Genomic DNA, 26,251 nt, shown 5'->3' with positions numbered 1-26,251 from the left:
GTTAAAGAGTACCCGCCCGTACGGGACACTCTAAGAAGTAAAGTGAACAAGCTCGCAAGGAGGCAGGGATCATTTCATTCGTCAACACTAAACCTGGCCTTCTATTGGTTTGGGGATTTTGACACGGTTGTTGCACAAAAAATCCAAGAGCAGAGGAGAAATCTGAGAGCAGAAGTTTCACGAGCATGCAGAAGCAACCTGAGTGCGAGGAGAAAAGCTGAATCTTATATTTGAGTGCAAGCACACAATTTGAGCAGAAACAGAGCAAATCTAAGCGCAAGCAGGGGCTATTTGAGTGCGAGGGCAGGGTTTTGAGGGACAAATTACAAAATTTGAATGTGAAATCAATAAATTATGCTCTCAAATTGATATACCACGCTCTTGAATAAAGATAAGAAAATAGTTACATATGGTTTGACTCTGCACATGATATTTGTTGACAATAAGAAAAATATAGAAAATTGCCAGCCTTATTCTTCAAACATGTCAGTTAATTCATGCTGTAATGCCTAATGTGTGCACACTGATAAAATCAAATGACTTTCAGATCAAGGCAAGCAACTGTACCTGTGATTACATTTAGCAAAGATGAAGGTTAAAGCTTCTTGCATCATAAATCAACAAGAGAAAGGTTTGCTGCAGATAATGTCTGATGAGAGGAAGGAGAAACAGGCTGCTGATTTGCTTCTGCAGTACACGCCACGGAAAGTATGATGCCTCTATACTATGGGGACAGAGCAGTGACATTTACTTTCTGGCATCGGAAATAAAATTTGGCATTCAAAACAAAACCTGAACTGAAAAAGAAAGATTGGCATTGAAACACTTGTACTGGAAAACATATTATCACTGAAACAAGTATTGGCACTGAAAACAGATCCACTGAAAAATAAAACATGGACATTAAAAAATTACAATCTTACAATTGTACTATTTTATTTTGATATTTTTTGCATGATGATCTGTTTTTCAATGTCAATCTTCAGATTTTTTTCTTCATGTCTGTCTTTTTTCAGTGACAGATTTTTTGACAGGTTATTTTTTGTGGGAAAAAAGTGTTAGTGGAGCAATAGTCATGATCATAATCACTATTTCAGCCATAACTCTAATGTGGCCTATCTCACCTCATAAATGGTCATATAGTTTAGTAATTGATGTTACACAACAGCGTTCGCACTGCAGTGTGTCTCAAGAATAAAATATGAGACGCTATTTTTGCCGAAAAGAATGTTGGAAAAGAGGCTATGATGAGCCCTGGTAACCCGATGTGTCATTCAAAAAAAGGTAGAATATTGAGTTATAACCGACCAGTCTGATGTGCGTCGTGTTTGTGGTTATAATGTATCCGCCTGGTGTTGTTTTCAGTTGATTTAATGAAGGTAAACACAGTGAACCAACGTGTGTAACGGCACTGTGCTCTGGTGCAGCACCTCAAAAGCTGCAAATTTATCAACATATCAGTCCTGCTGCCTTAATGAACTGAAGGAGAAGGGTTTCATACAGTATAAAGCAGCTGAGAGACAGACAGATACTGTCAGAATCACCCACATTCATTTACAGATCAGTACAGATGTTTTAACCACATTTAACGTTATTTCTGTGCCAATTTTGGTTGGAGAATGTTTAACTGAAATAAGGTATTTATATTTTAAGCATTAATGCGTTATTGCAGCACATTTACAGCAAATATTTAGTTTGCTGTTGTTGATTACATCTCCAAGTAGCAGCGGAGTGACTTTGCTCCAGAAACAAACGTGGTTCTGCGCTGCCTATTTGCACATCTCCTCCCAGCAGTTCACCCCGCATGCAGCGCTGGGCACCACAATACCTCACAGATGGGCAAAGCAAATTTCAAGGTCAGGAAAATACCAAACTGTCCGTGTGCTGCCTGCGATGGTCATTGCACTATCATGAAAAATAGGGCCAAATGTTGTATTTGGTGGTCAAATTATTATTATTATTATTATTGTTACTATTATTATCATTATTATTATTATTATTATTATTATTATTATTATTATTGGTGTTATTTTGAACTAGCAGCCATAATAGGCTACTCACAGTCCTCTGTGTTCTGATTAGGGTGGGATTTAAAGGTCCAACACCTAAGAGTAGGCTTAGACTTTATCGCTGACCATAATACCTGGCTTTAGACGTTACCACTTTATTACCATAATACCTGAAAGTAATACTACAGAGACATTAAAACCAGCGGTGAATCACCAAAAAGCTACACAGATCAGTTCATCAGGTCATGTTCTCCCAGGGATGACGACGCAGGTCTCGGGCTGCTAGCAGCTGAAATGACTGGCTGCTTTCACCTGGCCCACGGCTCCTCACATCTCCGAAAACGTCACAGCAGATTTACAAACAGTTGTTATTTGGATAAATTGACCACATATTTGGAATCTACATGGTTACTTTCTCGCCTGAAAAAATATTTAATCTTAATAAAGTGAGATATTGACAGTCCTAGAGTGAAAATTACAACAGTCAGGCTCAAAGTCTCTGCCATGATGCCACTCGCTCTTGGATATCCAATCGTCATCGCACCGCAAGACACACTGAGTAATGCTGACAGAAAGTTGAAACCGAAAAACAGAAAGTCAAAACTGACAACCAGTGACATTGAAAAAATACTGACAGCTGAAAAAAAAGTCACTGAAAAAAGACAGACATGAAGAAAAAATCTAAAGTCTGACATTGAAAAACACATCATCATGCAAAACATATCAAAACAAAATAAGATAATAAAGTTGTAAGATTGTAATTTTTTAAAGTCCATGTTCTATTTTCAGTGGAACTTTTTTTCAGTGCCAATACAACATTTTCCAATACAAGTGTTTCAATGCCAATGTTTCCTTTTTCAGTTTAGGTTTTGTTTTGAATGCCAAATTTTATTTTCGCTGCCAAAATGTAAATGTTACTGTTCTGGCCCCATACTATGCACAATACACAACTTAAAAAGTGACCTAGCTGATAACTATTTCACCATTTACACCTATACACATTAGAAGTGGTGGAAGAAGAACTCAGATCCTTTGCTTAGGTACCAATACAGCAATGTAAAAGTGCTCCATTATAAGTGAAGTCCTGCATGAAAAATCCTTCTACAGTAAAAGTACATAAGTATTATCAGCTTAATGTAGTTAAAGTATTGCAGTAAAAATAGTTGTTTAGTCCCTTTGATTGATATATTATTATATATGACATAATTAGATTATTAATACTGAAGTATCGGTGTGTAAGCAGCATGCTACTGTTGTAGCTGCTGGAGGTGGAGCTAGTTAGAACTAATTTATATACAGTTAGCTAGTTTAGTCCAGTGGTTCCCAACATCACTGTATTTACACACAGTAAGCATCAGGATACAGTGTATCTCACATCATACAGTTTATCCTATACACTGAAAGACACAACCCTCTTAGACACCTGGAGACGGTTCTGAGTGGCATGTTTATGATTCACTGTCCTTCCTCATTCATCCCTCTTACATCTGGATTTGCAGTATACGTATATAGTATATTAAAGGGTCAGTTCCCCCCAAAATTACAAGAACATATTTTCTTTCTTTCCCTGAGTGATACAGACAGGTTCAGATTTTTGTGCTGTGTGCTTTGTGCTGATATGTACCTCTGAGAACTTGCCATCTTTATACAATGAAAGAATATGAATGTAATTTAATTTGGGTGAATGAAGAAATCTCAGAGGGAGATAACTCAAATAAAACCTATAACTATCTGCATGAGAAACAATTTTTGTAATTTGGGTGAAGTGACCATTTAAATACACATACAGTGATAGATATGTCTCATTTTTAGTGTGAAAAATATTCATATGGAGACATTTGTGAAAGTGTTTTTATTAATATTTGTCTATTAGGATTTATGTACATTTATCATCAAACCATGTCAATTATTACATGAAAACAAAAGATTGGTGTATGCATTTCATTATCTGTTCTTCATTATACTATATACTGTGTTATTCTGCCTGTTGCTGTGAAGGCACCTTTAGAATTGAAAGGTTCACATTTAATTTTGAATTAGCATCAGGAGCCAAGACATTTAACAAAGTAATACACAACACAATAACAAAATCTTAATATTAACACTAAAACATTCAGTGAGGCCACAGAGAGTGTACAAAGTGTAGCTTTATGTAAACATTGTCAACTCTTATTTAATTATTGGAAAATAATACTCAGGGACAGAATGTGATAGATAAGTCCAAATGTCAGTTAACTCATTCAGTACATTAAAACTCTATTTCCAAAATATGTTAGAATTGAATTTTACACTCTGTTTCAAAAATACATCTACAATTAGTTGTCATCATCATCATCACCAATACCCCTCAGACCATCCAAGCATGTGGTACAAGCATAGTAAAAGCAAAATACTAAATACAACTGAAAACATGTTATTGGCTTTGTTAGCCTGTTTGTCTGTATTGCTTTTGGCTGTTAACATAATGTGGCTCTTTTCCCAAACGATTTGTTACCGTAGTGAAGATATTGTTTTCCATGGAAACAGATCTTGGGCTCTACCCTTTTTCAATCCAATAAAACAGATGAGTTGAGGCTGAGGATGGCTGTATGACCATGCAGTGATATAGTCTGCAGCTTATAGTCTGCATCAGACCACAGCAAGAAGAGAAGATTCTGAAAACATCACACATCCTCTGGCATCCTTCCAACCTGTCAACAAAATAAAAGCACTTCTGTTATTTGAGGATATCTACATTATATCAGTAAAAATTAACTTGTTTAAAATCAAATAGAATCAATGAATGAAAATAGAACCCCTAGCACCAAGAACAGAGAAAAGTCACTTCCATACACGTCCTACATGTCCATCCATTCAGTCAAACTGTTCCATCAAATCCCAACACATAAGACAGAACTCTACACAAGCAGCAGCCTCAAAACCAGCAGAGCCACCTGCTACCCATCCAGCTTGCTGGAACACAGGGACTCTGGTTGTTGGCTCAGTTTAAATAACTACCTGCCCAATAGCATTAGGTGCAGGGGGCAGATTTCGAGGAATACTCTTCATCAGTCTTGGCCTACATACACTTTTGCACTGAGACTGTGCTAACTACCAAAACCATTAAAGGGGACCTATAATGCATTTCCTTATTTTCAGTCATATATATATATATATAATGTTACAATGGCGGATGTTCATATTAAATGTGGCCACAGTGCAAATTAACGAGGTAAATGTATGTAGAAGTAATCTCTGTGAGCAAAAAGCACCAGCTTCAGACTGCTCTGAACTCTCTGTTTCCAATGTTTTTTTCTACTTTCAGCCTGAGCTGACGTCAGCTCTTGAGGGATTTCTTTATATGGTCATCTATTCACTGCTCCATTCCACTAACATTATGGCATTTTTCCATTGTTTTGGGGGTAGTCATGCCGAGCCATGACTGAGGTCGAGTTGGCATGCTGTGAGTGTTTTTCCATTACACAGCAGGGCAAAGTAAAATAAGTAGTTTACCTGTGGGAGGTGTGCTGGTTGTCTGCATCTCTTCATCAAACATGTCACTGTGGCTGTTTCTGGTTGTACTATTCTTCCCTGCATAATTTCTAACTGATCTGCTCAACAAACTGCTCCAAATATCTCTATATATTGTTGTGTCGCCCGGTTTTAAGTTTTTAGCTCTGCTAATTTGGTGAGGAACATGTTTCATTTCCTATAACTTCTTCACAATAAAAGTCTACCATAATTTAGTCATTTAAAAGCTTTTAACATGAAGCAGTAAAGCAGGAGATATTGAGTTTGCATCGACGGTAACTTAACACGACTCTGATACGGCTGCCTCTCAGCAGGCTTCCGGGAAGCTGGCCAATCAGAACAGAGTGGGCTCATCAGGAGGGGGGCCTTAAGGAGACAAGAGCTAAGACTGCCTGTTAAAGAAATAGGCTGAACTGAGGAGCTGCATGAAGGGCCAGTATACGATAAATAAGGAGATTTTTTTGAACTGTGAATCAAGCAATGCTATTCTAGTGGAGTCCCAGAATAAAAATATAGAGCTGGAAATGAGCGTAATAGGTCCCTTTTAAGGTGTTCCCAAATCAGAAGCCATGGTTGGATGGGAAAGCACAGTCTCTGCTCAGGGAATGGAATCAGGTGACTTACTGGTCTACAGGAATGCCCCAAGAGAACTGAAGAAGGTGTTATGATGCAGCTCTTTGGCCATAACAAAATAGGAGACACATCTTGATACAGGAGTAACAAAAGATAATTTATTAAATAAAATTAAACAAATTAACTAAATATTTACAATATGGGGTGTGAATATCATTATAATCAGTATTGTAATGTGTATGAGTGGAAGATGTGTGAGGGTGTTGTATGGTGCATAAAACCAAAGACCAAGAACTAAAGCAACATAACAAAATCAAAAGGTGCCTGTAGGGGAGAAGAACAAAGCTGCTACAGCAGCGTCAGCAGCAGCAGAGGGGCAGGCTGAGGAGAGAAAGACAGACTGCTGCATTTGCAGCCCAGACTTAAGCAACCCAGCAACACTGTGGGCCCTCAGATGTTGCCATTTGCCCTAATGAACACCTGTAGAGACACAGCAGACAGGTAAATCACAAAGCCAAACAAAGTTGACGCCAGGAGTCATCGCCCCTCCCCTCATCAAGACGGGGTCCCAAAAGGACCACCGCAACCAAAGCAAAACCTAAAACAAAACAAAACATTCTACAAAACAAATAAAAACAATTAATTATTTAAAGTACTGATAAAGTAATAAAGAAAAAAACACTAAGTATCCACACATAACCTTCATCCTGCCCTTGGACCGCCACTTACCCCTACCCATCATCAGCAACCCTGGTACCTGAGAAGCAACTCAAGAAAACAGGTGAAGCAAAAGCAATCCAAAAAGCAGGATGAAATGGCAAACTAAATCAAAACCCAAACAAAACAAAAAAACAGTTTACAAAAACACAAATCTATCCGTCATTTAATCCACTAGGGCTGACTACCCAACCCCAGAGTCTGGCCAACAACTGGAGGATCTGAGGCTTAAACAGCTGGTGACAGGCACAGGTCCTGGCCAAAAGCGTCAAGTGATACTTTCTTATCCTACCGCATGTGACAGGAAATACAGGATACTTTCTTATCCTGCCGCATATGACAGAAAACACAGGATCAGGAGTTTATAGGTCTCTCTCACCGTCCAAAAACACAGCAGGAACCTCAGGATCTGCAAACACAGAATCAATCATAAGTGCAGGAGACAGATTTTTCACATCAGCCTGTGTAACTTCCAAATCTCTTCATGCCACTTTACACTCCAAGATCAAATGCCCGAATGGCTGGAATGGGACAAGACAGAGCAGGCTCAACAACCTGACTCAGTTCCAAAGCATGCTGGCACATATGGAATGTCCTGACATATTTGGATAAATCATGCTTTAACCGAGGCCAAAAGAAACAGTGCAGGACACGTCGATACATTTTCTTTATCCTTAAATGTCCAAAGTTATCATGCGCTGCTTGTAACACCACATTGTGGAAGTTACTCGGCACAACAATGTGAAAACTCACTTCCGAATTTCTCACCAGCAAATCTTCCTGGACAAAGTATCCATGTGCAACATCTCTTACTTTTTCAACCGGCAAAGCCTCATCCCACAATCAGACCAATGAATCAGCCCTTTGGCTCTTCACTCATTTCTTCCTTGAAACAGATGGAAGAAGATCAGGCAATGAAACCACATGTTCATCAAGCACCTTACCTTTACTACACCCCAAAACACGCAGGTCAGACAAGTCACAGCTCTGTGCGCATGTCACAGTGTAGGTTGAACAAATATCTGGATCAGGTGGGTATGGAGCAGACACGTTAGGGCTCTGTGCACATGCCATGGCGCAGGCTGGAAAAACCCCTGGATCATTTTGACCATGCTAACCCGGCTCCCCAGATGCTAGTGGCTTGGAAATAACCACAGGAGACTGCAGCACATTGACCCACACAGCACTACAAGCCAGGTCGTTGCCTAAAATCATATCCACACCATCAAGTGGCAAAGCGGGGTGCACCCTGACAGGAACAATGTCCTGTACCAACTCACAATCCAGCACAATATGATGATGGAATTAAGCCCAGCTCCATACCCTGCATCAGTACAAAATGCTTGAGGGACCAATTCATATGCTTTTAATACAGCTGACTTCACCTTATCATAATCCAAATCATCCTCAGCACAAATAGCTTAATAAGCCTCCTGAGCTCTCCCAGTGAGGACGCACTGAAGCATGAGTACTCTGTCCAATTTTTTACATCTGCAACACGCTCAAAATGAGTGAAGACGTGTCATTAAATTTTGGCACCAAACGCAAATTAACCACAACATCAATACCACCCAGTGTAGAGCCAATGGAAGCAGAATCCAGAAGCTCTAACTCCAATTAAATTTTTTAAGTGCTGTCAGATTTTCTCCATCTCAACTTGCTTTTCCAATCTCTCCAACTCAACCTGCTTCTCCTTGTCCTTCTCCAACTGCTGAATTTTCTCCAACTCAAGCTGCTTTTCCAAATCAAATTGTTTCTCCAATTTCACCATTTCAAGCTGCTTCCCCCTCTTTTAACCGCAACTTCTCTTGCTCCAACTGCATAGCTAACAACTCTTGTTGCTACTTAAAAGTCAAACCAGCTGTAGGCGTAACTGCTGACACAGATACCTGCACTGGCTCTGCCGCAACCAAACAAAGTTCACTCTTCTTTAACACACATTGTTCAAAAATGCCAAAACCTCATTTCTGATCTCTTCCTTGCACTTTCTCTCTGCCACAATAATGGGGCGGCTGTCGCTCAGGAGGTAGAGCAGGTTGTGTTGTGCACATGGCTTGTAGTGTAAAAGTGTTTTGAGTGGTTGGAAGACTAGAAAGGTGCTATTTAAGTGCAGTCCATTTACCATAATGGTCAGCTTTTTGCACTTGCTGCTCCTTTTTACAATCATTTACAAATGCTACCATTGGCACGTCAAAAAACACCGACAAGGAAGCCATAATTACAAATTACTGATACAGACAGTAACGTTTTCATTGCCACACACTTGGGCAAATGACACCCCCAACAGAGAATTTCCCCCTAACTGCCTAACTGAAACTTAATAACTCACCCCTAGTCTTCATGTGGCTTGCAGTAGGTATTCATGCCCGGAAAACCAGTGGACTGGCAGAGCGACCTGCAAGCAGGCAAATCCACAAAATTCTGCAGCTGTGACCTTGAGACAGCTGTCCGAAAACAGCTGACACTAACCACATTACCACAGCACTACAAAAGAAAAGACTTAATTAAAGCTGCAAACGGTGATGAATGGGCCCTCGCACCTGGAGCACATCAGAGGGAGCAGCAGCTGTGGTATCATTACTGGAGGTCGGTTGACATGACTCTGAATTTGGGTAAAATATTATTTCCTGTGTGCAGTATGTGGTGCTGGGGATTGAAATATTGGAAATTGTTTATACATTTGATGAACTATGTATCATTTAGGCTTCACTTCCTGTTGCCCATAGTCAGTACTACATAAATGAAATATTAATGCAGCAATATAGTTACCAGAAGGCACCTGACATGGAAATACAATTTTATGAGTATTGGACATTGCATGTTGGAGATAACTATTGCTTCCTGTGTCCACTATGTGGTGCTAGAGAACACCAACTAATTATACGTCACACTGGCGCTATAGAGTCAATGTGTCATGCCCAAGCCCAATTGTGATACTAAGCGCAATGCTTACTAATTCGAACATAGGTAAAAAGTTTCATGAGTTTTTCAGCATCCTAAAGGCCTCAAACGTATTCATAAAATTAAAATTAATGCATGAAATTCAAAATGGCTGACTTCTTGTTGGGCAAAATACTGAAAAAATATGTATTGTGTCGATAATGATGAGAGCAATGAACCCACCGAATTTCATGCACATCAAAGAAACTTTGTTCCAAAATGGCCGTGCATTTGGGGGCTCTATGGAGCCTGATGGCAACGCCCAAGCCTAATCACTACAGAAATTTGCAATTTTTGCCAGTCCTGACAATGTTCATGAGCCCCTCAAAAAGGTTTCATGCTCGGGCCCTAATTAAAGCTGCAAGCGGTGATGAACGGGCCCTCGCACCTCACACGCATAGGAGGGAGTGGCAGCCGTGGTATCACTACTGGAGGTCTATGGAAATGGCTCTGAATTCTCAGGATTATGGGACACTGTGTGAATGGGTAAAATCTTATTTCTTGTGTGCAGTACATGGTACGGAAGATGACATATCAGAAATTGCGTATACATTTGATGATCTATGTGTCATTTCCACTTCACTTCCTGTTGCCTCTAGGCAATACTACATAAGTGAAATATTAATGTAGCAATACATTTACCAGGGGGCAAATGACATGGATATACATTTTCATGAATATTGCACATTGCATGTAGGAGATGAGTATCACTTCCTGTGTCTGCTATGTGGCACTAGAGAAAACCCACTAATTATACATCATGTTGCTGGATTTCCTGTTGTCAGTAGGTGGCGCTATGACTATGACTCAGTATTGACATATAGATCTATTCAGGCCTGGACTCTTACCAAACATGATACATTTTGGGCAAATTCCCCGGCAAAACATGCCAAGGGTGTTCCATGAAATACAAAAAGCTTTGCAATTTAGCATCACAAAGGTCTTTAGATGTAACTTACCAGATTTGAAGTTGCTGGGGTTCAATCTCTAGGAGGAGTTCGTTAAAATATAATGTTTGTCAATGGCTTTACTTTATGAAGAAAATGCAAAGTTGATTCAAAATGGCTAACTTCCTGTTGGACTTAGGCTTTGGCTTTGGGAACAGTACATCTGCCTACTAAATTTTGTACGTATACGTCAAATTTTAAGGTGGGGGCTTTGACTTTGAAATTTTCTAGGGGGTGCCCTCAAGCCATTTTACCACACCTATGCTCAAGACCCATATCAGATATCAAGCTATGCCACTTCTGATGCTTGTGCAAAGTTTTGTGAGTTTTTAAGCACACCTAGCACCTCAAAAATGCTAAATGTAATTAGGGGGTGCTATAGAGCTGACATGTCACGCCCACACCCAATTGTGATACTAATCAAAATACTATCTACTTCAAACAAAGGTACAAAGTTTCATGAGTTTTAGTGTAGCGGCCTCAAACGTATTTGTAAAATGAAAATTGATGCACAAAATTCAAAATGGTTGACTTCTTGTCTGGCAAAAAAATATGTTTTATGGCCAGAATGATGAGAGCAATGACCCTACCAAATTTCATGAACATCCAAGCAACTTTATCTGGCCATGCATTTGGGGGTGCTATGGAGCCTGCTGGACACACCCAAGTCCAATCAATGCAGAACATTACAATTTTCACCAGTTATGACATGTGTGCCAATTTTCATGAGTTTTCAAGCATCCCAAGCCCCTCAAAAACGCAAAGACATAGGGTAATAATAACAACAACAACAACAACAACAATAATAATAATAATAATGATCTTTAAAAAAACCAATAGGTTCCTTGCACTTTTCCTCGTGACAGGGGACCATTGGGCCCCTGGCACTTTTGTGCTCAGGCCCTAATAATAATAATAATCCCTTCAAAAACAATAGGTTCCTTGCACTTTCACCGCCGGGGACTGTTGGGCCCTTGGCACTTTCGTGCTCGGGCCCTAATAAAAATAATCTCTTCAATAACAATAGGTTCCTCGCACTTACGGTGCCAGGGACTGCTGGGCCCTGGCAATTTTCTACTCAGGCCCTAAAATAACAAACGGACCTAACCCAAAGGGAAATGCCTCTACACCTTGACAGAGAAATCTCTGTACAAAAGCATATCAAAACAGTAACACTTATCTTCTGAATGGCACATGATAAACCAACACTGGGTCAGAACCAAACATTTCCTGCAGAAAAGCAAAAGCCAGCACGCAGCTGGACCAATAAGCTCATCAGCTGCACAACACAACATTCGCCCAAAGGCTAACTTTTTAATAAAGTAACCCTAATGGACTATCCCACATTTGTTATGACCTGGCTCTTTGGTCACAACAAAATAGGAGACACACCATGATACAGGAGTAACAAAAGATAATTTATTAAATCAAATTAAACAAATAACTAAATATTTACAATATGGGGTGTGAATGTCAGTATCATGAGTACTGTATGAGTGAAAGATGTGTGGGGGTGTTGTGTGGTGCATAAAAGCAAAGACCAAGAACTAAAGCAATATAACCAAATCAAAAGGTGCCTAGAGGGGAGAGGAGTAAGGCCATATTCAGACCAAATCAGGCAGTGCAGCCACCGCTGCAGGGTTGAGTGGTGTCCATCACCTGCATGGTCACCAAACCAGACCACTGACCCAAACCAACTTTGATCCTCCAAGCTACAAGAGCCAGCAAGATAGGAAGACCAATTTACACCCCAGTGCGAATTGATATTACCATTTGGATTTGACCTCCACCATTGGTTTTCATAACTCACCTCTAAGAGCCAGTCACACACAAAGACAAGCTGGCACCAACTTTAATCCCACAGTGGATTTTGATTTTCAGAACTTGAGTGACCAACCCAAGAACTGATCACTGGGCAAACCAGCATAAGGCACAAGACATGCTGCACAATATGCCATGCTCCAGTGACATACGCACACAGACACACACTGAAATGGCATGGACCCCTGCCTTATGCAGCCAGGTCAAGAGGAACAGAGGACTGTAAAACACATGGACTTACAAATGTAGTTTGTGTAAGGATAGTTATTGTTGTATGTTAGTATGTGTGTGTATATCATAGTATGTGTTGTTACGTACTTTAGTTTGACTTTTATTACATTGCCTTTAAGCCAAGACATGTACCACTAACATAATCCCATCATCCACAAAATTAGGAATCATGAAATTGTTAAATTGTAAATACTTTATTTAATGGAGTAACCATATTCAGGAACTGTACCCGCCTGTCTGTGGACTGACTTTGCTCCCCCAGAAGTCTGCAACCCCTGGGATTGGCTAGGATACACCTTCTGGGCAGGCAGACTGAAACTTTAAAACGGTGTCTTATCTGAGACTCTGTGCTGTTTGCTGTTTTGCTGTTTTTCAGCTGTTTTTAGGCGGCTCTTTTAGGCTGCTTGATGCTGGTTGCTGGTTCTTCTTTGTAATTTCAATTGGTAATTCTGAACTAAGCTGTGGTACCATTGATTTGACTTGTTGCTTCTCAGGTAACAGTCATTTCATCTGTTTATCAGGTTTCTCATACCAACTACACAATAGATAACTCTGCATCATGCATATCAATCATTCACTAGCCATAGCCTTGTGCACCAGTTTCCCTTTCCCTCTTGTGTCTTGTCTGTACAATGTTGTAGTGTTAAGTACTTTTAGCTGTAGTATTAGTAATAAATGTGTATATAACTTAAGTGACCTTGTTTGTGTTTTCTTGTGCTTGCATCTCAGTCACTTAACCTTAAAAGACCTATACCCTTGCAAAATCATAATTAAGATTAATAACAATCATAATTCTAATGGACCTCTCTTGTGTGTCCAACAAGGAGGACTATTTCCCTATTATTACTCAATTCAATTCAATTCAATTTTATTTATGTAGCGCCAAATCACAACAAAAGTCATCTCAGGGCACTTTTCACACAGAGCAGGTCTAGACCATACTTTTATACCTATTCTAATATGAGTTATATCACTGGACGAATAATTTCATGTTGGAGTTGTGCACAATAGTAATTCATAATTCCCCCCTAAAACCATAAAGATATTTGAGTCCACAAATTCCTACACAGGTCACACACTGAGGACACGTGCAGATCAACTAGCAGAGGTATTCAAACTCTTGCTACAACAGGCTGCTCTCTCCACCTTTCTTAAATCCACCACCATCGTCCCTGTGCCCAAAAAGTCAGCAGTGAAATGTTTGAATGATTATCGCCTGGTTGCCTTAACCGCTGTTATTATGAAGTGCTTTGAGAGACTCGTACAAACTCACATCAAGGCCATCATCCCCACAGATCAGTACAACCACCAGTTTGCTTGAGGAGTTAACAGATTGACAGATGATTCTTCATACAGCCCTGACTCCCCTGGAGCATCCAAATACTTACGCTAGGATGCTATTCATTAACTTCAGCTCCACCTTCAATACCATAATCACTCACAAACTGGTACACAAATTTGGAAACCTTGGCCAGGCCCCACTCTGATCATGGAGTGTGGACTTGCTTAGCAACAGACCACAAATCGTCAGAATGGGCAATCACACTTCCTCCACCCTCATTCTGAACAAAGGTGCGCCACAGGGCTGTGTGCTTAGTCCAGCCCTCCTCACCCTCTTCACCCATGATTGTACCCTCATTCCCTCTTCTATCACTATACTGAAGTTCACTGATGACACCACTATAGTGAGACTCATATCTGACAATGAGGAGACAGCCTACAGGGAGGAGGTCTAACATCTGGTTGAGTGGTGTACAGACAACAACCTGATCCTGAACACTACAAAAACCAAGGAGATCATTGTGGAGATGAAATGATGATGAAATGAAAGGGTAAGTCTGACCCAGGTGATATGGAGGATAAAATGCATTGTAGCTGTCATCTTGATTAGATTAGATTAGATAGAGAAGCTAAATCCAGCTGAGTGGTAATTACAGCAGACTCCAGGCAGCCAGAAACCAAACCATGTTAGAATCATGCATACAGGCAGATGAATAACCGAGTTTCTCATGTTCCAGGTAAACATCTTAATATGATCAAAACCAGGATAAGAGTCAATACCAGGATATTAATGGACATGCAAACATACTTATAGTCTTGCACTTTCAATCATACTCATCAGCATATGATCAATCTGTTTAGTCTTATTGAACGGTGGAGTGATGAATAATTAATCCATCAATCATTTGGTTATATGTATACAGTGGTGTGATCAGCAGATGGAGTGAGACTTATGAGACTCTTGTTTTACATAGACTATAATTTTTGTCATAGTGATATCATCAGGGTTATTGGTTTCTGCTTGGAGATATTTATTACAGAAAGCCTGCAGAGAAACTCCAGGTGCAGAGTTTGAAAGATGTCAGCATTTACTAAGCAGTAAGGTTGTAATGAAAAGGTGCCTTTAGTTGTTTTATGGGAAAGGTATGATGTAACAGGGTAGACCTGTATCATCACCATCACTAACTGACACTGATTGTGTGCGTGTGTGTGTGTGTGTGTGTGTGTGAGATGGAAGGATTTCACATTTGCTGTGAGCTAATGGTTGAGAAGCATAACCCTAACCTTTTGGGTTCTACTAAAAAGAAGCATCTCATCCAATTAAAGGCAGACAGACCGAAACAACAAACAGCAAGTTTATTAAAAGTGAAATGGTCTATTGTCATCTAGGAAGACAGTTCAAATTAAAGGATAGGTTCACATTTTTTCAAGTCTGTCTTAAACCAGCACTCACATGCCCACATGTTCATTGAGACAGTTTTTGGTTGGTTTAATTGTTCCTCCTCTCCATTCTGGCATTAAGAGATCCTTTCTTTGTAATTTGTATATATATATGTATGTATATATATATATATATATATATATATATATATATATATATATATGTGTGTGTGTGTGTGTGTGTGTGTGTGTGTGTATATGTATATATATATATATATATATATATATGAATGGTACTTCACTGAATGTTGATACTTCAGCTTAAACTGCAATGAAACTTAAGCTGCATTAATTGTTTTTGGTTCTTGGGGGCAGTGCAACAAGCCATAAACACAACAGTGACTTTATTAAGCAATTGTGTCAAACATGTTAGCAAACAGCTTCATATTTACACATCCAGCAGACACAGAGTAACATTATCATCCAATTGGAGTGGTGTTTTTGTCCATCTAATGAATGTAAGTCAAAATCAACTCTTCTTTTAGCTCTGCTTTCATTTCCAGCAACCCCTGAGAAAAAACATCTGGCTCTTTAACTGCTAAACGATCCACTATGTTCAACAGCTAGTCACTAACTTTGTGTCTGTTGTTTGGTGCTGAGCAGGTAGTGTACAGTGGGTTTATCAAAGCTCTCTCACTGTTGCTGCTGGAAACGAAGTTGATGAGCTTTGAGAATGTTGTGAGCAGAACTGCAGAGTAAGTGATAATTCTCACTATAAGCAACATTATACATAGTAATTTGAACTGATATTAATATAACAATATTTATTAAAGCAGCTTTATTCTGATACTGATACTGATCATACTTCAGTGCTTCTACTTAAGTAACATTTTAATTGCAGGACTTTTGCTTTTAGGAATATTTATACACTGTGGCATTGGTGCTTTTATTTAATTTTATTCAAGTAATATAAATAACTGTGACGGAACTGCAGATTAAACCTTTAGTATTGTTATAATTGGTACATTGTTGAGATCAAAACATTTCCAGCAGCTGAGTTCAGACATTTTTCATGTAACTGTGTAAAAGACACAGTCAGATTATGATATTTGTCCTGCTGTTTTGTATGACCTCAGGTCTATGGTGGTGCAAAATTGCAACAAAGCAAAAAATGTATTTTTTCCTGCTAACTGTGTGCACAGACTCAACAGCTATGAGAACAAAAAAATAAAAAAGGCATTTCATTCTTCTTCAAGACCCCACCCCCATCCATCCACCATACACAAACACACACACCCCACCACCACCCCCAAGCCTCTCTCTTTCTCTCTTTCTTTCCACCAGCTGCTGCTGTCTGACAGACTGATGATGACTGTGTTTTTTCCCCTCCTTGTTTCAAAGTATGTTGGAGCAGATGGCCTGGAGAGGCAGAGTGGGGGAATGTGTTGGAGAGGCTGCTGGGGAATGTGCCAAGTGTGTGTGTGTGTGTGTGTGTGTGTGTGTGTGTGTGTGTGTGTGTGTGTGTGTGTGTGTGTGTGCACGTGTGGTTTCAGTTCGCGTGCCTTCTCACTGCCCTCTGCCCTTCATGGCGCCAGCTCCACTTCCCCTCCACTCTAAACATCTGGTGTCTGGGACTTTGAGAACGCACACACACACCACATAACACACACACACGAACACACACACACACAAATGCTGGCATGCACACAGAGAGACAAGCAAGCAGGGAAAAAGCCCTCAGCTAGTTTCCATCTAAAAGAGCAACATAAGTGCATTAGTGTGAAGCTGGATGTGAGAGCTGTACACTGTGACTGTGCCTCATAAATGATAACCTTTTCATCCAAGCTCACTCATTTTGACATACATTAATTTTATAACCACATGCATGTTGAAATTGCTCAGAGGGCCATGGACCTATTTAATTATAACATTCAACTCAATCTGTCTTGTGAAAAATATGAAATATGCTGTATTTTTGCTATTTAATTTCTGAACATTTGAAATGGCACCAATGCTCTCTTTCCACAGAAACACCTCTATTGAGTCATTGGGAGGATGGGTGGGGAGTGGGTGGTGGGTGGTGGGTTGGGGGATACAGGGATGAGACAATTGTTATTTCCCCACGACTGCACAAACTTAATTTGTATGTGTATGTTTGTGCTATGGGGGGACGGGGGATAGAGAAGGGAGAAAATGGATGATGTATAATGGTTCTTTGTACTTTTCTCAATAAATGATCAAAAAAAAGAATAACTTCTATTGATATAAGACTTACTTTCCTGATCCCTCTTTCTTGTGACAGTGAGCTATTATACACACACACATACACACACGTAGCGGCAGCCTCTGCCTGTGTCAGCAGGGCTGCAGTTCTACCAGGACCACTTTCATCAAAACCTACTACTACAGGAACAAAGCAGTGTGAGAGCTGGCATGGGGTGAGGTGGGGAGACCAACTGACACAAACAGCTTGCAATAAACAATCATTATAACACCACAAACACAAAGTGTTAAATCAGGAATGATTTTGCTCTAAATCATTGCCTCACCGAATGATGTGTTAGACTGCATCATATTGGACAGGTGATCCCCTTGAAAAAACACCTCAATTCACTTTTTTCATGCATGTATGTTTCAAGTGGAATACAGAAACGAGGATTATGAATTAGATTCAGTTCAGTCTGTTTCCTAAAGTACAGTCATTCATGCTCTGATTTATAGAGATCAGTCAGTTTTTGGGCCCATAGAGCCAAGACGATTCAGAGCATGCATTTCAGTGACTTCCACTGGCCTCACTCACTTGAATGGGGATAAAATCATTTAATTGTATGGCTCTTTTAAACTTTTCAAATGTTATTGGGCTGAATGGATCAAATTCTGACCTAACAAGTCATTTTGTGAGGGGTTGTGATGCTCAGAAAAATGTATTCACAGTTTTACAGCTGCTCCTTTTTTTCTATGCATTAATATGCAAAGTACTCACTCTTTCACGCTCAAAATGGGTGAATTGACAAGAAGTTTGCAAATCATCTTGATAAAAGTGAACACAGTAACCCCTTTGAAATGGGAGGAAGTTATTTTTGTATGTCAACTACAGACCAGGTTAGATGGGTACTCTGGTTGTGAAGGGGTTTTTTGTGCATACTGAATATTCTCACATAAAATATGTGAGAAGGTGGCTAAAGGGCAGCTGTGGCTCCGGAGGTAGAGCGGGTCGTCCACTAATCGGAAGATCGGCAGTTCGATTCTCGGCTCCTCCAGTCCACATGCTGATGTGTCCTTGGGCAAGATACTTATTGAAAATTATTATTTTGAATGTGTGTGAATGGTTAGTTTCCTCTGGTGGGCAGGTTGGGACCTTGCATGGTAGCCCCTGTACCCATTCAGTGTATGAATGTGTGTGAATGGGTGAATGTGATTTGTAGTGTAAAAGCGCTTTGAGTGGTTGGAAGACTAGAAAGGCGCTATACAAGTACAGTCCATTTACCATAAAAGCCAGTATTCAAATAATAGCTGGGGGCATGTCCAGCATAAATATAGGCTGGTCACTAATACAGACTGGGTAAAAGCCACTGAGGGGCTGAATTACCTGTGCTATGATAGTTCACACATTGCATTCAGTATAAGGTATTTCCACCGCACTCATCAGTGTGTTATGTCACACTCGCCACTCTGCCTTTTCAATACTGATATAGTTCAGAGTTACTGATTAATTCATTTTTCCTATCTGTTCTTTTATATTCTGTTAGCTTCTGTCAAATGTTTCACATTACAAGCCTGAGAGGAAAGGAGAAGATTATTTCCCTATAAGCTACTAGAAGGCTTTTAAGGCTGTACAGGAAGTGGCAAGTTTCATTGAGAGTAGTTTAACAGCAAACAAAAGGACAGCAAACTAGTGAGTGAGTAAAAACAGTATAACAGCAGTATGTCATGACTTGTACTGATCAAATCTGTGCTGTGGACATAATACATTATAGTGAATTTATCAAGACCGGTAAACAGGTTGAGTTTATATTACCAGCAAATTAAAACATGTTATAAGGTCAGAAAACAGGGAGGCTTCTTTTTGAAATTGGATCAAACATAAATGATAAGGTGAAATTAGAAATAAAGGCCTGGTAGACTTGGTTCTCTCTATAGCTGAGACCCCAGTCACTGTGTGAGAATGTCTGTTAGAAAGATGCAACCTCACCTTCCTCTTCTTGCTCCTGCCCTCGGCCTGCAGGGTCCTGGTACACTGTTCCACACACTGAGAAAAGCTCAGACTTCTGTGGTCTGAACTGTAGTCCAGCTCAGCCAACTGAGCCAGAGACAGGATGTAGTTGCAGGCTATGCGTAGTATAGCCAGCTTGGATAGCTTCTGTCCGTAGGAATAGCATGGCACCTGGAGAGAGAGAGAGGAACAGAGGGAGAGGGGCAGAGGAAGTTATTTACATATTTGATTGGCATAATGTCACTTAACTGCAATGGGAAGAAGGGCGATGGAAGACTTGTAGAAAACAGTAACCTGTAACCTGTGAGTACAACCATTCCCTGCAGCCTTCACAGTGGAAATAGAATTATAAGTAAAGATCTATTCAATTACTTTTTAAGTAGAATGATATGAACTTTTAATATTTATCATTATTGTAGTTGATTCAATAAAGTCTATAGCTGTGTTATAAAATTGAGTTGAATTTTTTTTCTTGGGCTTTATGATTTGGCAACAATTTTCTGATACTCTCATATTTTGTTAGGATGCATATATTATGAGGTGCTTTTCAAGCTACTTCAATTTTTGTTTCATATCTCACTGTCTCACATATCTCCCAGTGTTATGTTGTGTATAAGAAAAATTCAAATAAATCGCAACATAAAGTTGAGTTGCTGATCTACGGTGCACTGAAGAATAAATTATCATGCTATTCAGGAAGTGCAAGAAGGCTTTTTTTTTAAAGAAGTGATACCACTAATGTATCAGTTGTAGTTGGGAATATTGGCCTCCTGTCCAAGGTGCCACTATTGTGACAAATTATCACAGTACTCCTAGTACAGAGAAGTGTTATTCATAGTGCCTTAGCCTCTAAAACAGCTCTACAGAAAATAAAATGACATGAAAAGGTCAAATTGCTGAACAAGGTGATAGATCGCTTCACTGCGATCAACATGGTGAGTAGGGGTGGGTGATATACATAAAATCCCTATTACAATATGTAATTTTAGATTTATATGTCATGATTTAGTAAATATTCAGAAAATATAATTGAGCTTATAGATAAAATACAGAGATGTTTATTTTATTTTTAGATGTTCTAATTAAATACTTGACAAATCAAGGTTTATCACATTGATGCAATGTGACACTATAAATATACACTATAAATATAATATTGTCATAAAACAACATTGCTTACATTGGTCTAAAACATCCAGAGATATTAAAGGGAGTGCTACCTCAGTATAAACAATATGGCAGAATCTCTGACAGCTGACATATTTCTGATGATATATTTTGCATTGCCCACCCCTCAATGCCCAGTTCCAATGTCCCCCCTTACACATGCTCCTGCAAAGTCTGCAAAGGCTCAGGCCATCCCACTGTGAAATTGGCAAAGAGTTTGAGGGCTCTGTTGCAGACTTTTTGAGCCCCTTATGCACACTTAAAATGCTAAACTTTTAAATGGCAATGACACATTTATAATGTGTCATTACAATAATAATAATAAAATAATACAATAATAATAATATTGCACAATAATAATAATAGTAATAATAATAAACAAACATGGAAGGAGTCAGCAAGATGGCATTTTACTCTTAATAATAACACACATGTTGTTAACTAGTACTCTGTATGTGTAGTTAATTTTCTTATGATGGCAAGATTCTGACTTCAAATATGTTGATTCAGTCCGACGAAACTGTTTTATTGTACTTGTCAACAAAAAGTGAACAACAAACACTCCAGTTCAATTAACTACATACAGTCTGACATATCAGCCCACTTTACTGCCCATAGACATGTCTCTGTCCACTTATGATGTCACAAAGTGCTGTCCCATTCATCAAAAAGCGTTTGGAGCAGCATGGCAACAGGAAATAGAGGCAGGAGGGAAGCTCTAAAAACCATATGTGTAGTACACTTCTCACTCAATGAATAAAGTGCTAACTAGCTTGGTTCACTAGCTTCTGTAACTCATTGGCCTTAGGTTTCACAGCAGTAAACACAATAACATTATATTTTCAATCTGATCTTAATAAAGTCTCTCTTTCTCCATACAGCTGCACTTAATGTGGCGATTCTGATGTTGGTCTGTATACAGTGCTGGACAATGACAAACTAAGTGAATTAGTGCTCAAAATAAAATGTGCATCACTCCAATTAGAGACTGCAGATGAAACATGGTGAAAATAAAACTGCATTTTTCTATGATTAAATGAGTTAACTTACTGAGACTGTAGTAAAATGAAAGTGAAATGGACATCCCCTTATTTTGTTTCCTGCAGTGTAGACACAGCATACCATCAACACATTTGTTGTTATCGAAAGCCCAAAACACCTTGTATGTGATTCTCTACAATATTTATATGCACAGCATATGTCTGTTTGAGATTAGCCTTACATGGTTAGGTGTGTACTGTCAGTCTGACCTGCTTCCTTAGGGCCTCAAATGCAGCACTGATGGTATGAACGCGGGTCCTCTCCCGGGCGTTGGCTAGAAGCCTCCTAGTCTGCTGTATGGCTTTGACCTCCGGAAGACGGCCAGGTTCATCAGCACTCATCCCAACCCGCTTCCTGGGAGACTCCTGGTTGGCAAAGTACAAGAGAGGCTCAGATCATAGAACTGATCAAAAATAAGTGGACATTTGATTTTCTGTTTCATTGAACTAAATAACAGAACACTGGGATTGAAATTGGCCTCTGAAAACATTTTCACCCACGTCACTCAGATCTAGAAGGCAGCAGTTCATCATGGTAATCAAACCCTGGTTCACTATAATCAACCTTTGGATAATGTGGACTGAACTACAGTAAATGATGTGTTTCAGGGTGAGAAATATGGACTCATATCTCTTACACTGTTTGCAGCAGAAAATAAGAAGAGCACTACAAGCACATCTGTTTAAAACATCTGTTGTAGAGCTTGTATTAAACCTACAAAGACATTTTTCCTTGAAACTGCTAAATGTTCCAGTGCACTTTCCCTTGTTTCAGGTATTTTCTAGAAAGGCATGTCATGTGAAAAAAGACAGTAAGGCTAGTGACATTAAAGGAGTACAATAGTATAAAAAATAAGCAGAATCTACAGTATATTTTTTGAAACTCAGTTGAGTTTTGGTTAGGAATGTGTTATCCACTGGGTTGGTAGATATTTTTTTACTTGAAGAAAGTGAGATTTTTGGCCTCACTAGAAGGGGAAATGACTGGTTTAGCCAGATTTTTGAAATCATGATGGAAACTAGGAAATAAGGAGGCACTGGACTGCTTGAGGCAGGAAAAGAGAAGTTAGACAAACTAAAAACAAAGATTGTTCAATCACAATGTCAGACTGGTTTCAGTTCACTGGCCCAGGATTCAAGAGATGAGAACAGATGTACCAATAAATATGGATACATGAGTTTGTCGCTTTTTTTGTTTTGTCCAACCGACAGTTCAAAACCCAAAGATATTACAATGATATAAAACAGAGAAAACAGCACATCCTCACATTGGAGAAACTGTAACAAAATGATGTTTGGGACTTAATAAATTACTCAAACCACTGACTGATTATCAGAATTATTGCTGATTAATTTTCTATTGGTTGACTTAATTAATTGTTCTAATTTTGATCTTTCTCCTAGATAAATCTCAGAGCAGGTTTTTCTTCTTCTTGACACTCCACATATTCACCTTAGGTGAATGTACCTGAAGCTCCACATGTTCGTGGCACTGGGAAGTCTGGGAGGCTCTGGGGACAGGTAGAGGTGCCGTTTGGCCTGACAGAGAGGGCTCCAGGGAGAAGGTCTGGTGACTGTAGCTGCTGCTGGTTGACGTTGACAGGGGGAAAGTGGAGCGGGGGCCCAGTTTGAGTCTGTTGGATAGAGGCTGGGAGATTGCCGCAGGCCAGTGGGCAATCTCCACGTTAGAGAATGGTGAGCCAGGTAACTTGCACCGTTTGGAAGTGACGGCAGGCATGTTACTGCCAATCCTCATGTCTATAGCACCACTCTGAGATAGAGCCACCTTGCCTTCTGGTACTCCTGACAGAATCCCTGCAGTATCAGCCTCCTGTGATATCATTAGCTGTCTCTGTTGTGGAGCCAACCTGCTGACATTACAAAGCTCTGTCTGGGTGTCATCTACTGAGTCCATATCTGACATGTCTGCTGGGAAGGTTTTCATCCTGTCAGGCTCAGGGCTGCTAAAAAGCCTTTTAGGCTCACGTGACTTTCTCTTGAACTTCTTGTTAGTGCCTGGCACAGGGGTCAGTACTGGGTCCTTGTTATTTGATCTATTCCAGGTATTACTCAGTGAATGAGGGTTCTTCATTTTCAAACAATTAGTCTAACTAGCAAACTAAAGTGAAATTTATTTTAGCAACAAAATCTAACTTCCACTACACTGAACAGAAACAAGTATTGACAACAAAGCTCTAAAAACTGTCCAATAAAATGTTTCAATTCCTCAACATTTCACTCAACATATATAAGAGTGGGTTCTTGTCATCTTTCTAAACTTCCTCTTGCTGGAAACACTTGCTTCATTACTGTAAAAAGTAAAAGAGGACTTTTGTGTTTCAGACACAACTTTTCATCCCAGTCTATGTGTAACTTCCCAATTTATAATGTACACATACTTAGCTAGTATGAATTTTGATTATTTATGCATAATATACCACCCCTCCCAAAAAAAACCCTACCTTCCTGATGAACCTTCAGTTGCCAACTGTGTAACACAAGTTGTTCAACTGCACTGACAGAAGCTGCACAGTCATGTGTGTTACTTTAACTTTACCAGCAGGTTTTCTGTGGCTCCATTCTGTCTGCATAGCAGCATCCTGAATAATCCACATTAATACACAAAGCTGTGTAACATCTGCTATTCTGCACAAGTTGTCCCTCTGGATCACAACTTGCAGCAAGCTTTTCCTCAGCTGTAAAGGTTTCTTTCTGTGTGAGCAGTTCAGGCCTGTGCTCAGACCCAGCGATACAGTTGAGCTGTCTGAGCGTGGCTCCAGTCAGTCTGCATAGCAGCACTGTGAATAACCCACACTGCTATATACACACACTGAACACAGAGCGGCTGCAGTGGAGCTGCAGCTGCTGGACAAAATAGTGGGAATGGCAAATGAATATGACTACTACCTTCCAGGAGCTAAATCATGACTCCAAATGCAGTCACACTGGCCAGTCATGTCATACAGAACAGCTCTGAAACACCTCTGACTAAAGTGGGACAGAGCCTTTTTGCATTAGCTACACAATTAAACAAAAAGTGTCAACATATTCCAAACACAAACAAACTGCATCTGAGTAACATTTGTGAGTTTCTATACTCCACCAAACCTCTGTAACAAAGTGCGACAGCAGCAGGTCAAGGTTTGGGAGACAGCATTAAAAGGTAGGACTGGACCTGGCCTCCACTCTTCACAGATGTTAATGGTCCCAACATGCAGCCCCGGTTCCTCGGTGAAGCTCTGAGTCCCTTCTTGAAGAAAGCGCCGGTATCCCGCTGCCACTTCAGGATGCACAGCGGGATATCTGGTACTCACTGTGTTGGCTCCACGGGACGCATTGGCTACAGTCCGTTGTTATCCAGATATTGATAAGTTTCGTTACTTAGTAAAATTGCTGTACCTTTTGAATAGACATATTTAGAATGTGTCCGTTCTTCCGTGTTTTGGATCTTGCCAGTCTGCCTAGAAACGCAACAGCGCGTGCAGCGTTCACGGAGAACACCGTTGGAAAACAGAACAGACAGCAGGGTTGCAAAGCACAGGGGGCTTGCGCTCCTCTGACTCTGCTGGCGTCTGACTGGCTGGAACTGTTTTATAGCCTCACACACGCACACGCACAGGCACGCACGCACAGGCACGCACGCACACACAGACGTACACAGGCACGCACGCACGCACGCACGCGCGCACACACACACACACACACACAAACAAATGCTGAATTGCACACAGAGACAGCCAGCAAGAAGGGAAGAAACTCTCAAAGTCAGAGAGAGAATGAGAGAGTTTTTTGTTTGTTTGTTTGTTTTGTTTGAACCCATTTTAGAACGAATGATTTTCTACTCAAAGTTACAAAAACGGATCAACAGTGCCACTTGCTGTCGTATAACAGGAACTTACATGTAAGTCACTTGATAAATTACACTTATAGGAAGATAATTCCATTGTACTACATAGTCCATGGGTCAGGCCAAAATTTGGTACCACCTAAGGTGGCAAAATCTCTTTGGTACCAGTGTGTTTGTAGGGTCCATATGAGTACTTTGAAACATGATAACCGTTTCAAATGAGTAGCTTTACTAATTTTTTGGGACAATTGTTTTTGCCATTATTGCCCTATAGTATCTGCACAAAGTCCAGGTGATATATGCCAAATTTGAGGTGATGTGTTCACTTTTTCATGAATGCATGAAACTTGGCACACTTGACCAGTTTGGGGCCCTGAACATTTTCAGATATGGAGCCATCGCAAAATGCCTCGTGGTGGCCATGTTGGCCAATTTACTTTCCACCATAACCGAATCATGTGTTTTGGATAATATCTCCTGAACCAAACATAACACAGAAAAGGTGATATTTACCCCCATGTTTTGATGGTCAAGGATTACAATGATACAATATAAAACATCATAAACTCTTCAGG

General features: G+C 39.9%; 1 protein-coding gene across 2 annotated transcripts; it reads right to left on the bottom strand.

Annotated features, from left to right (window-relative positions):
• Window positions 1-3,842: 3,842 nt before the first annotated feature.
• Window positions 3,843-25,405, bottom strand: atoh8 (atonal bHLH transcription factor 8). Of its 2 annotated transcripts, none has more exons than XM_067598463.1 (4): window positions 23,283-25,405; window positions 22,040-22,195; window positions 19,602-19,793; window positions 3,843-4,699 (listed from the first exon to the last, which is right to left on the bottom strand). In XM_067598463.1, the coding sequence occupies exons 1-4, from the start codon at window positions 23,919-23,921 to the stop codon at window positions 4,673-4,675; spliced, it is 1,014 nt and encodes a 337-aa protein (XP_067454564.1). In that variant the 5' UTR covers window positions 23,922-25,405; the 3' UTR covers window positions 3,843-4,672. The 2 variants fall into 2 exon arrangements, with proteins under 2 accessions (XP_067454564.1, XP_067454565.1); XM_067598464.1 differs by having other exon boundaries at window positions 23,298-25,405.
• Window positions 25,406-26,251: the final 846 nt, after the last annotated feature.

This window comes from Thunnus thynnus, chromosome 9, assembly GCF_963924715.1.
Source record: "Thunnus thynnus chromosome 9, fThuThy2.1, whole genome shotgun sequence".
NCBI classification, from domain to species: Eukaryota; Metazoa; Chordata; class Actinopteri; order Scombriformes; family Scombridae; genus Thunnus; species Thunnus thynnus.
Note: the sequence above shows the minus strand (reverse complement) of the source record. Positions and strands in the feature narration are given on the sequence as shown.

Coding starts and splice junctions, on each gene's coding strand:
- atoh8 (XM_067598463.1), bottom strand. CDS start 23,921: ATGAAGAACCCTCATTCACTGAGTAATACCTGGAATAGATCAAATAAC. Junction 22,196..23,282: donor TTCAGGTACATTCACCTAAG/GTGAATATGTGG, acceptor TTTGCCAACCAG/GAGTCTCCCAGGAAGCGGGT. Junction 19,794..22,039: donor TTGAGGCCCTAAGGAAGCAG/GTCAGACTGACA, acceptor CTCTCTCTCCAG/GTGCCATGCTATTCCTACGG.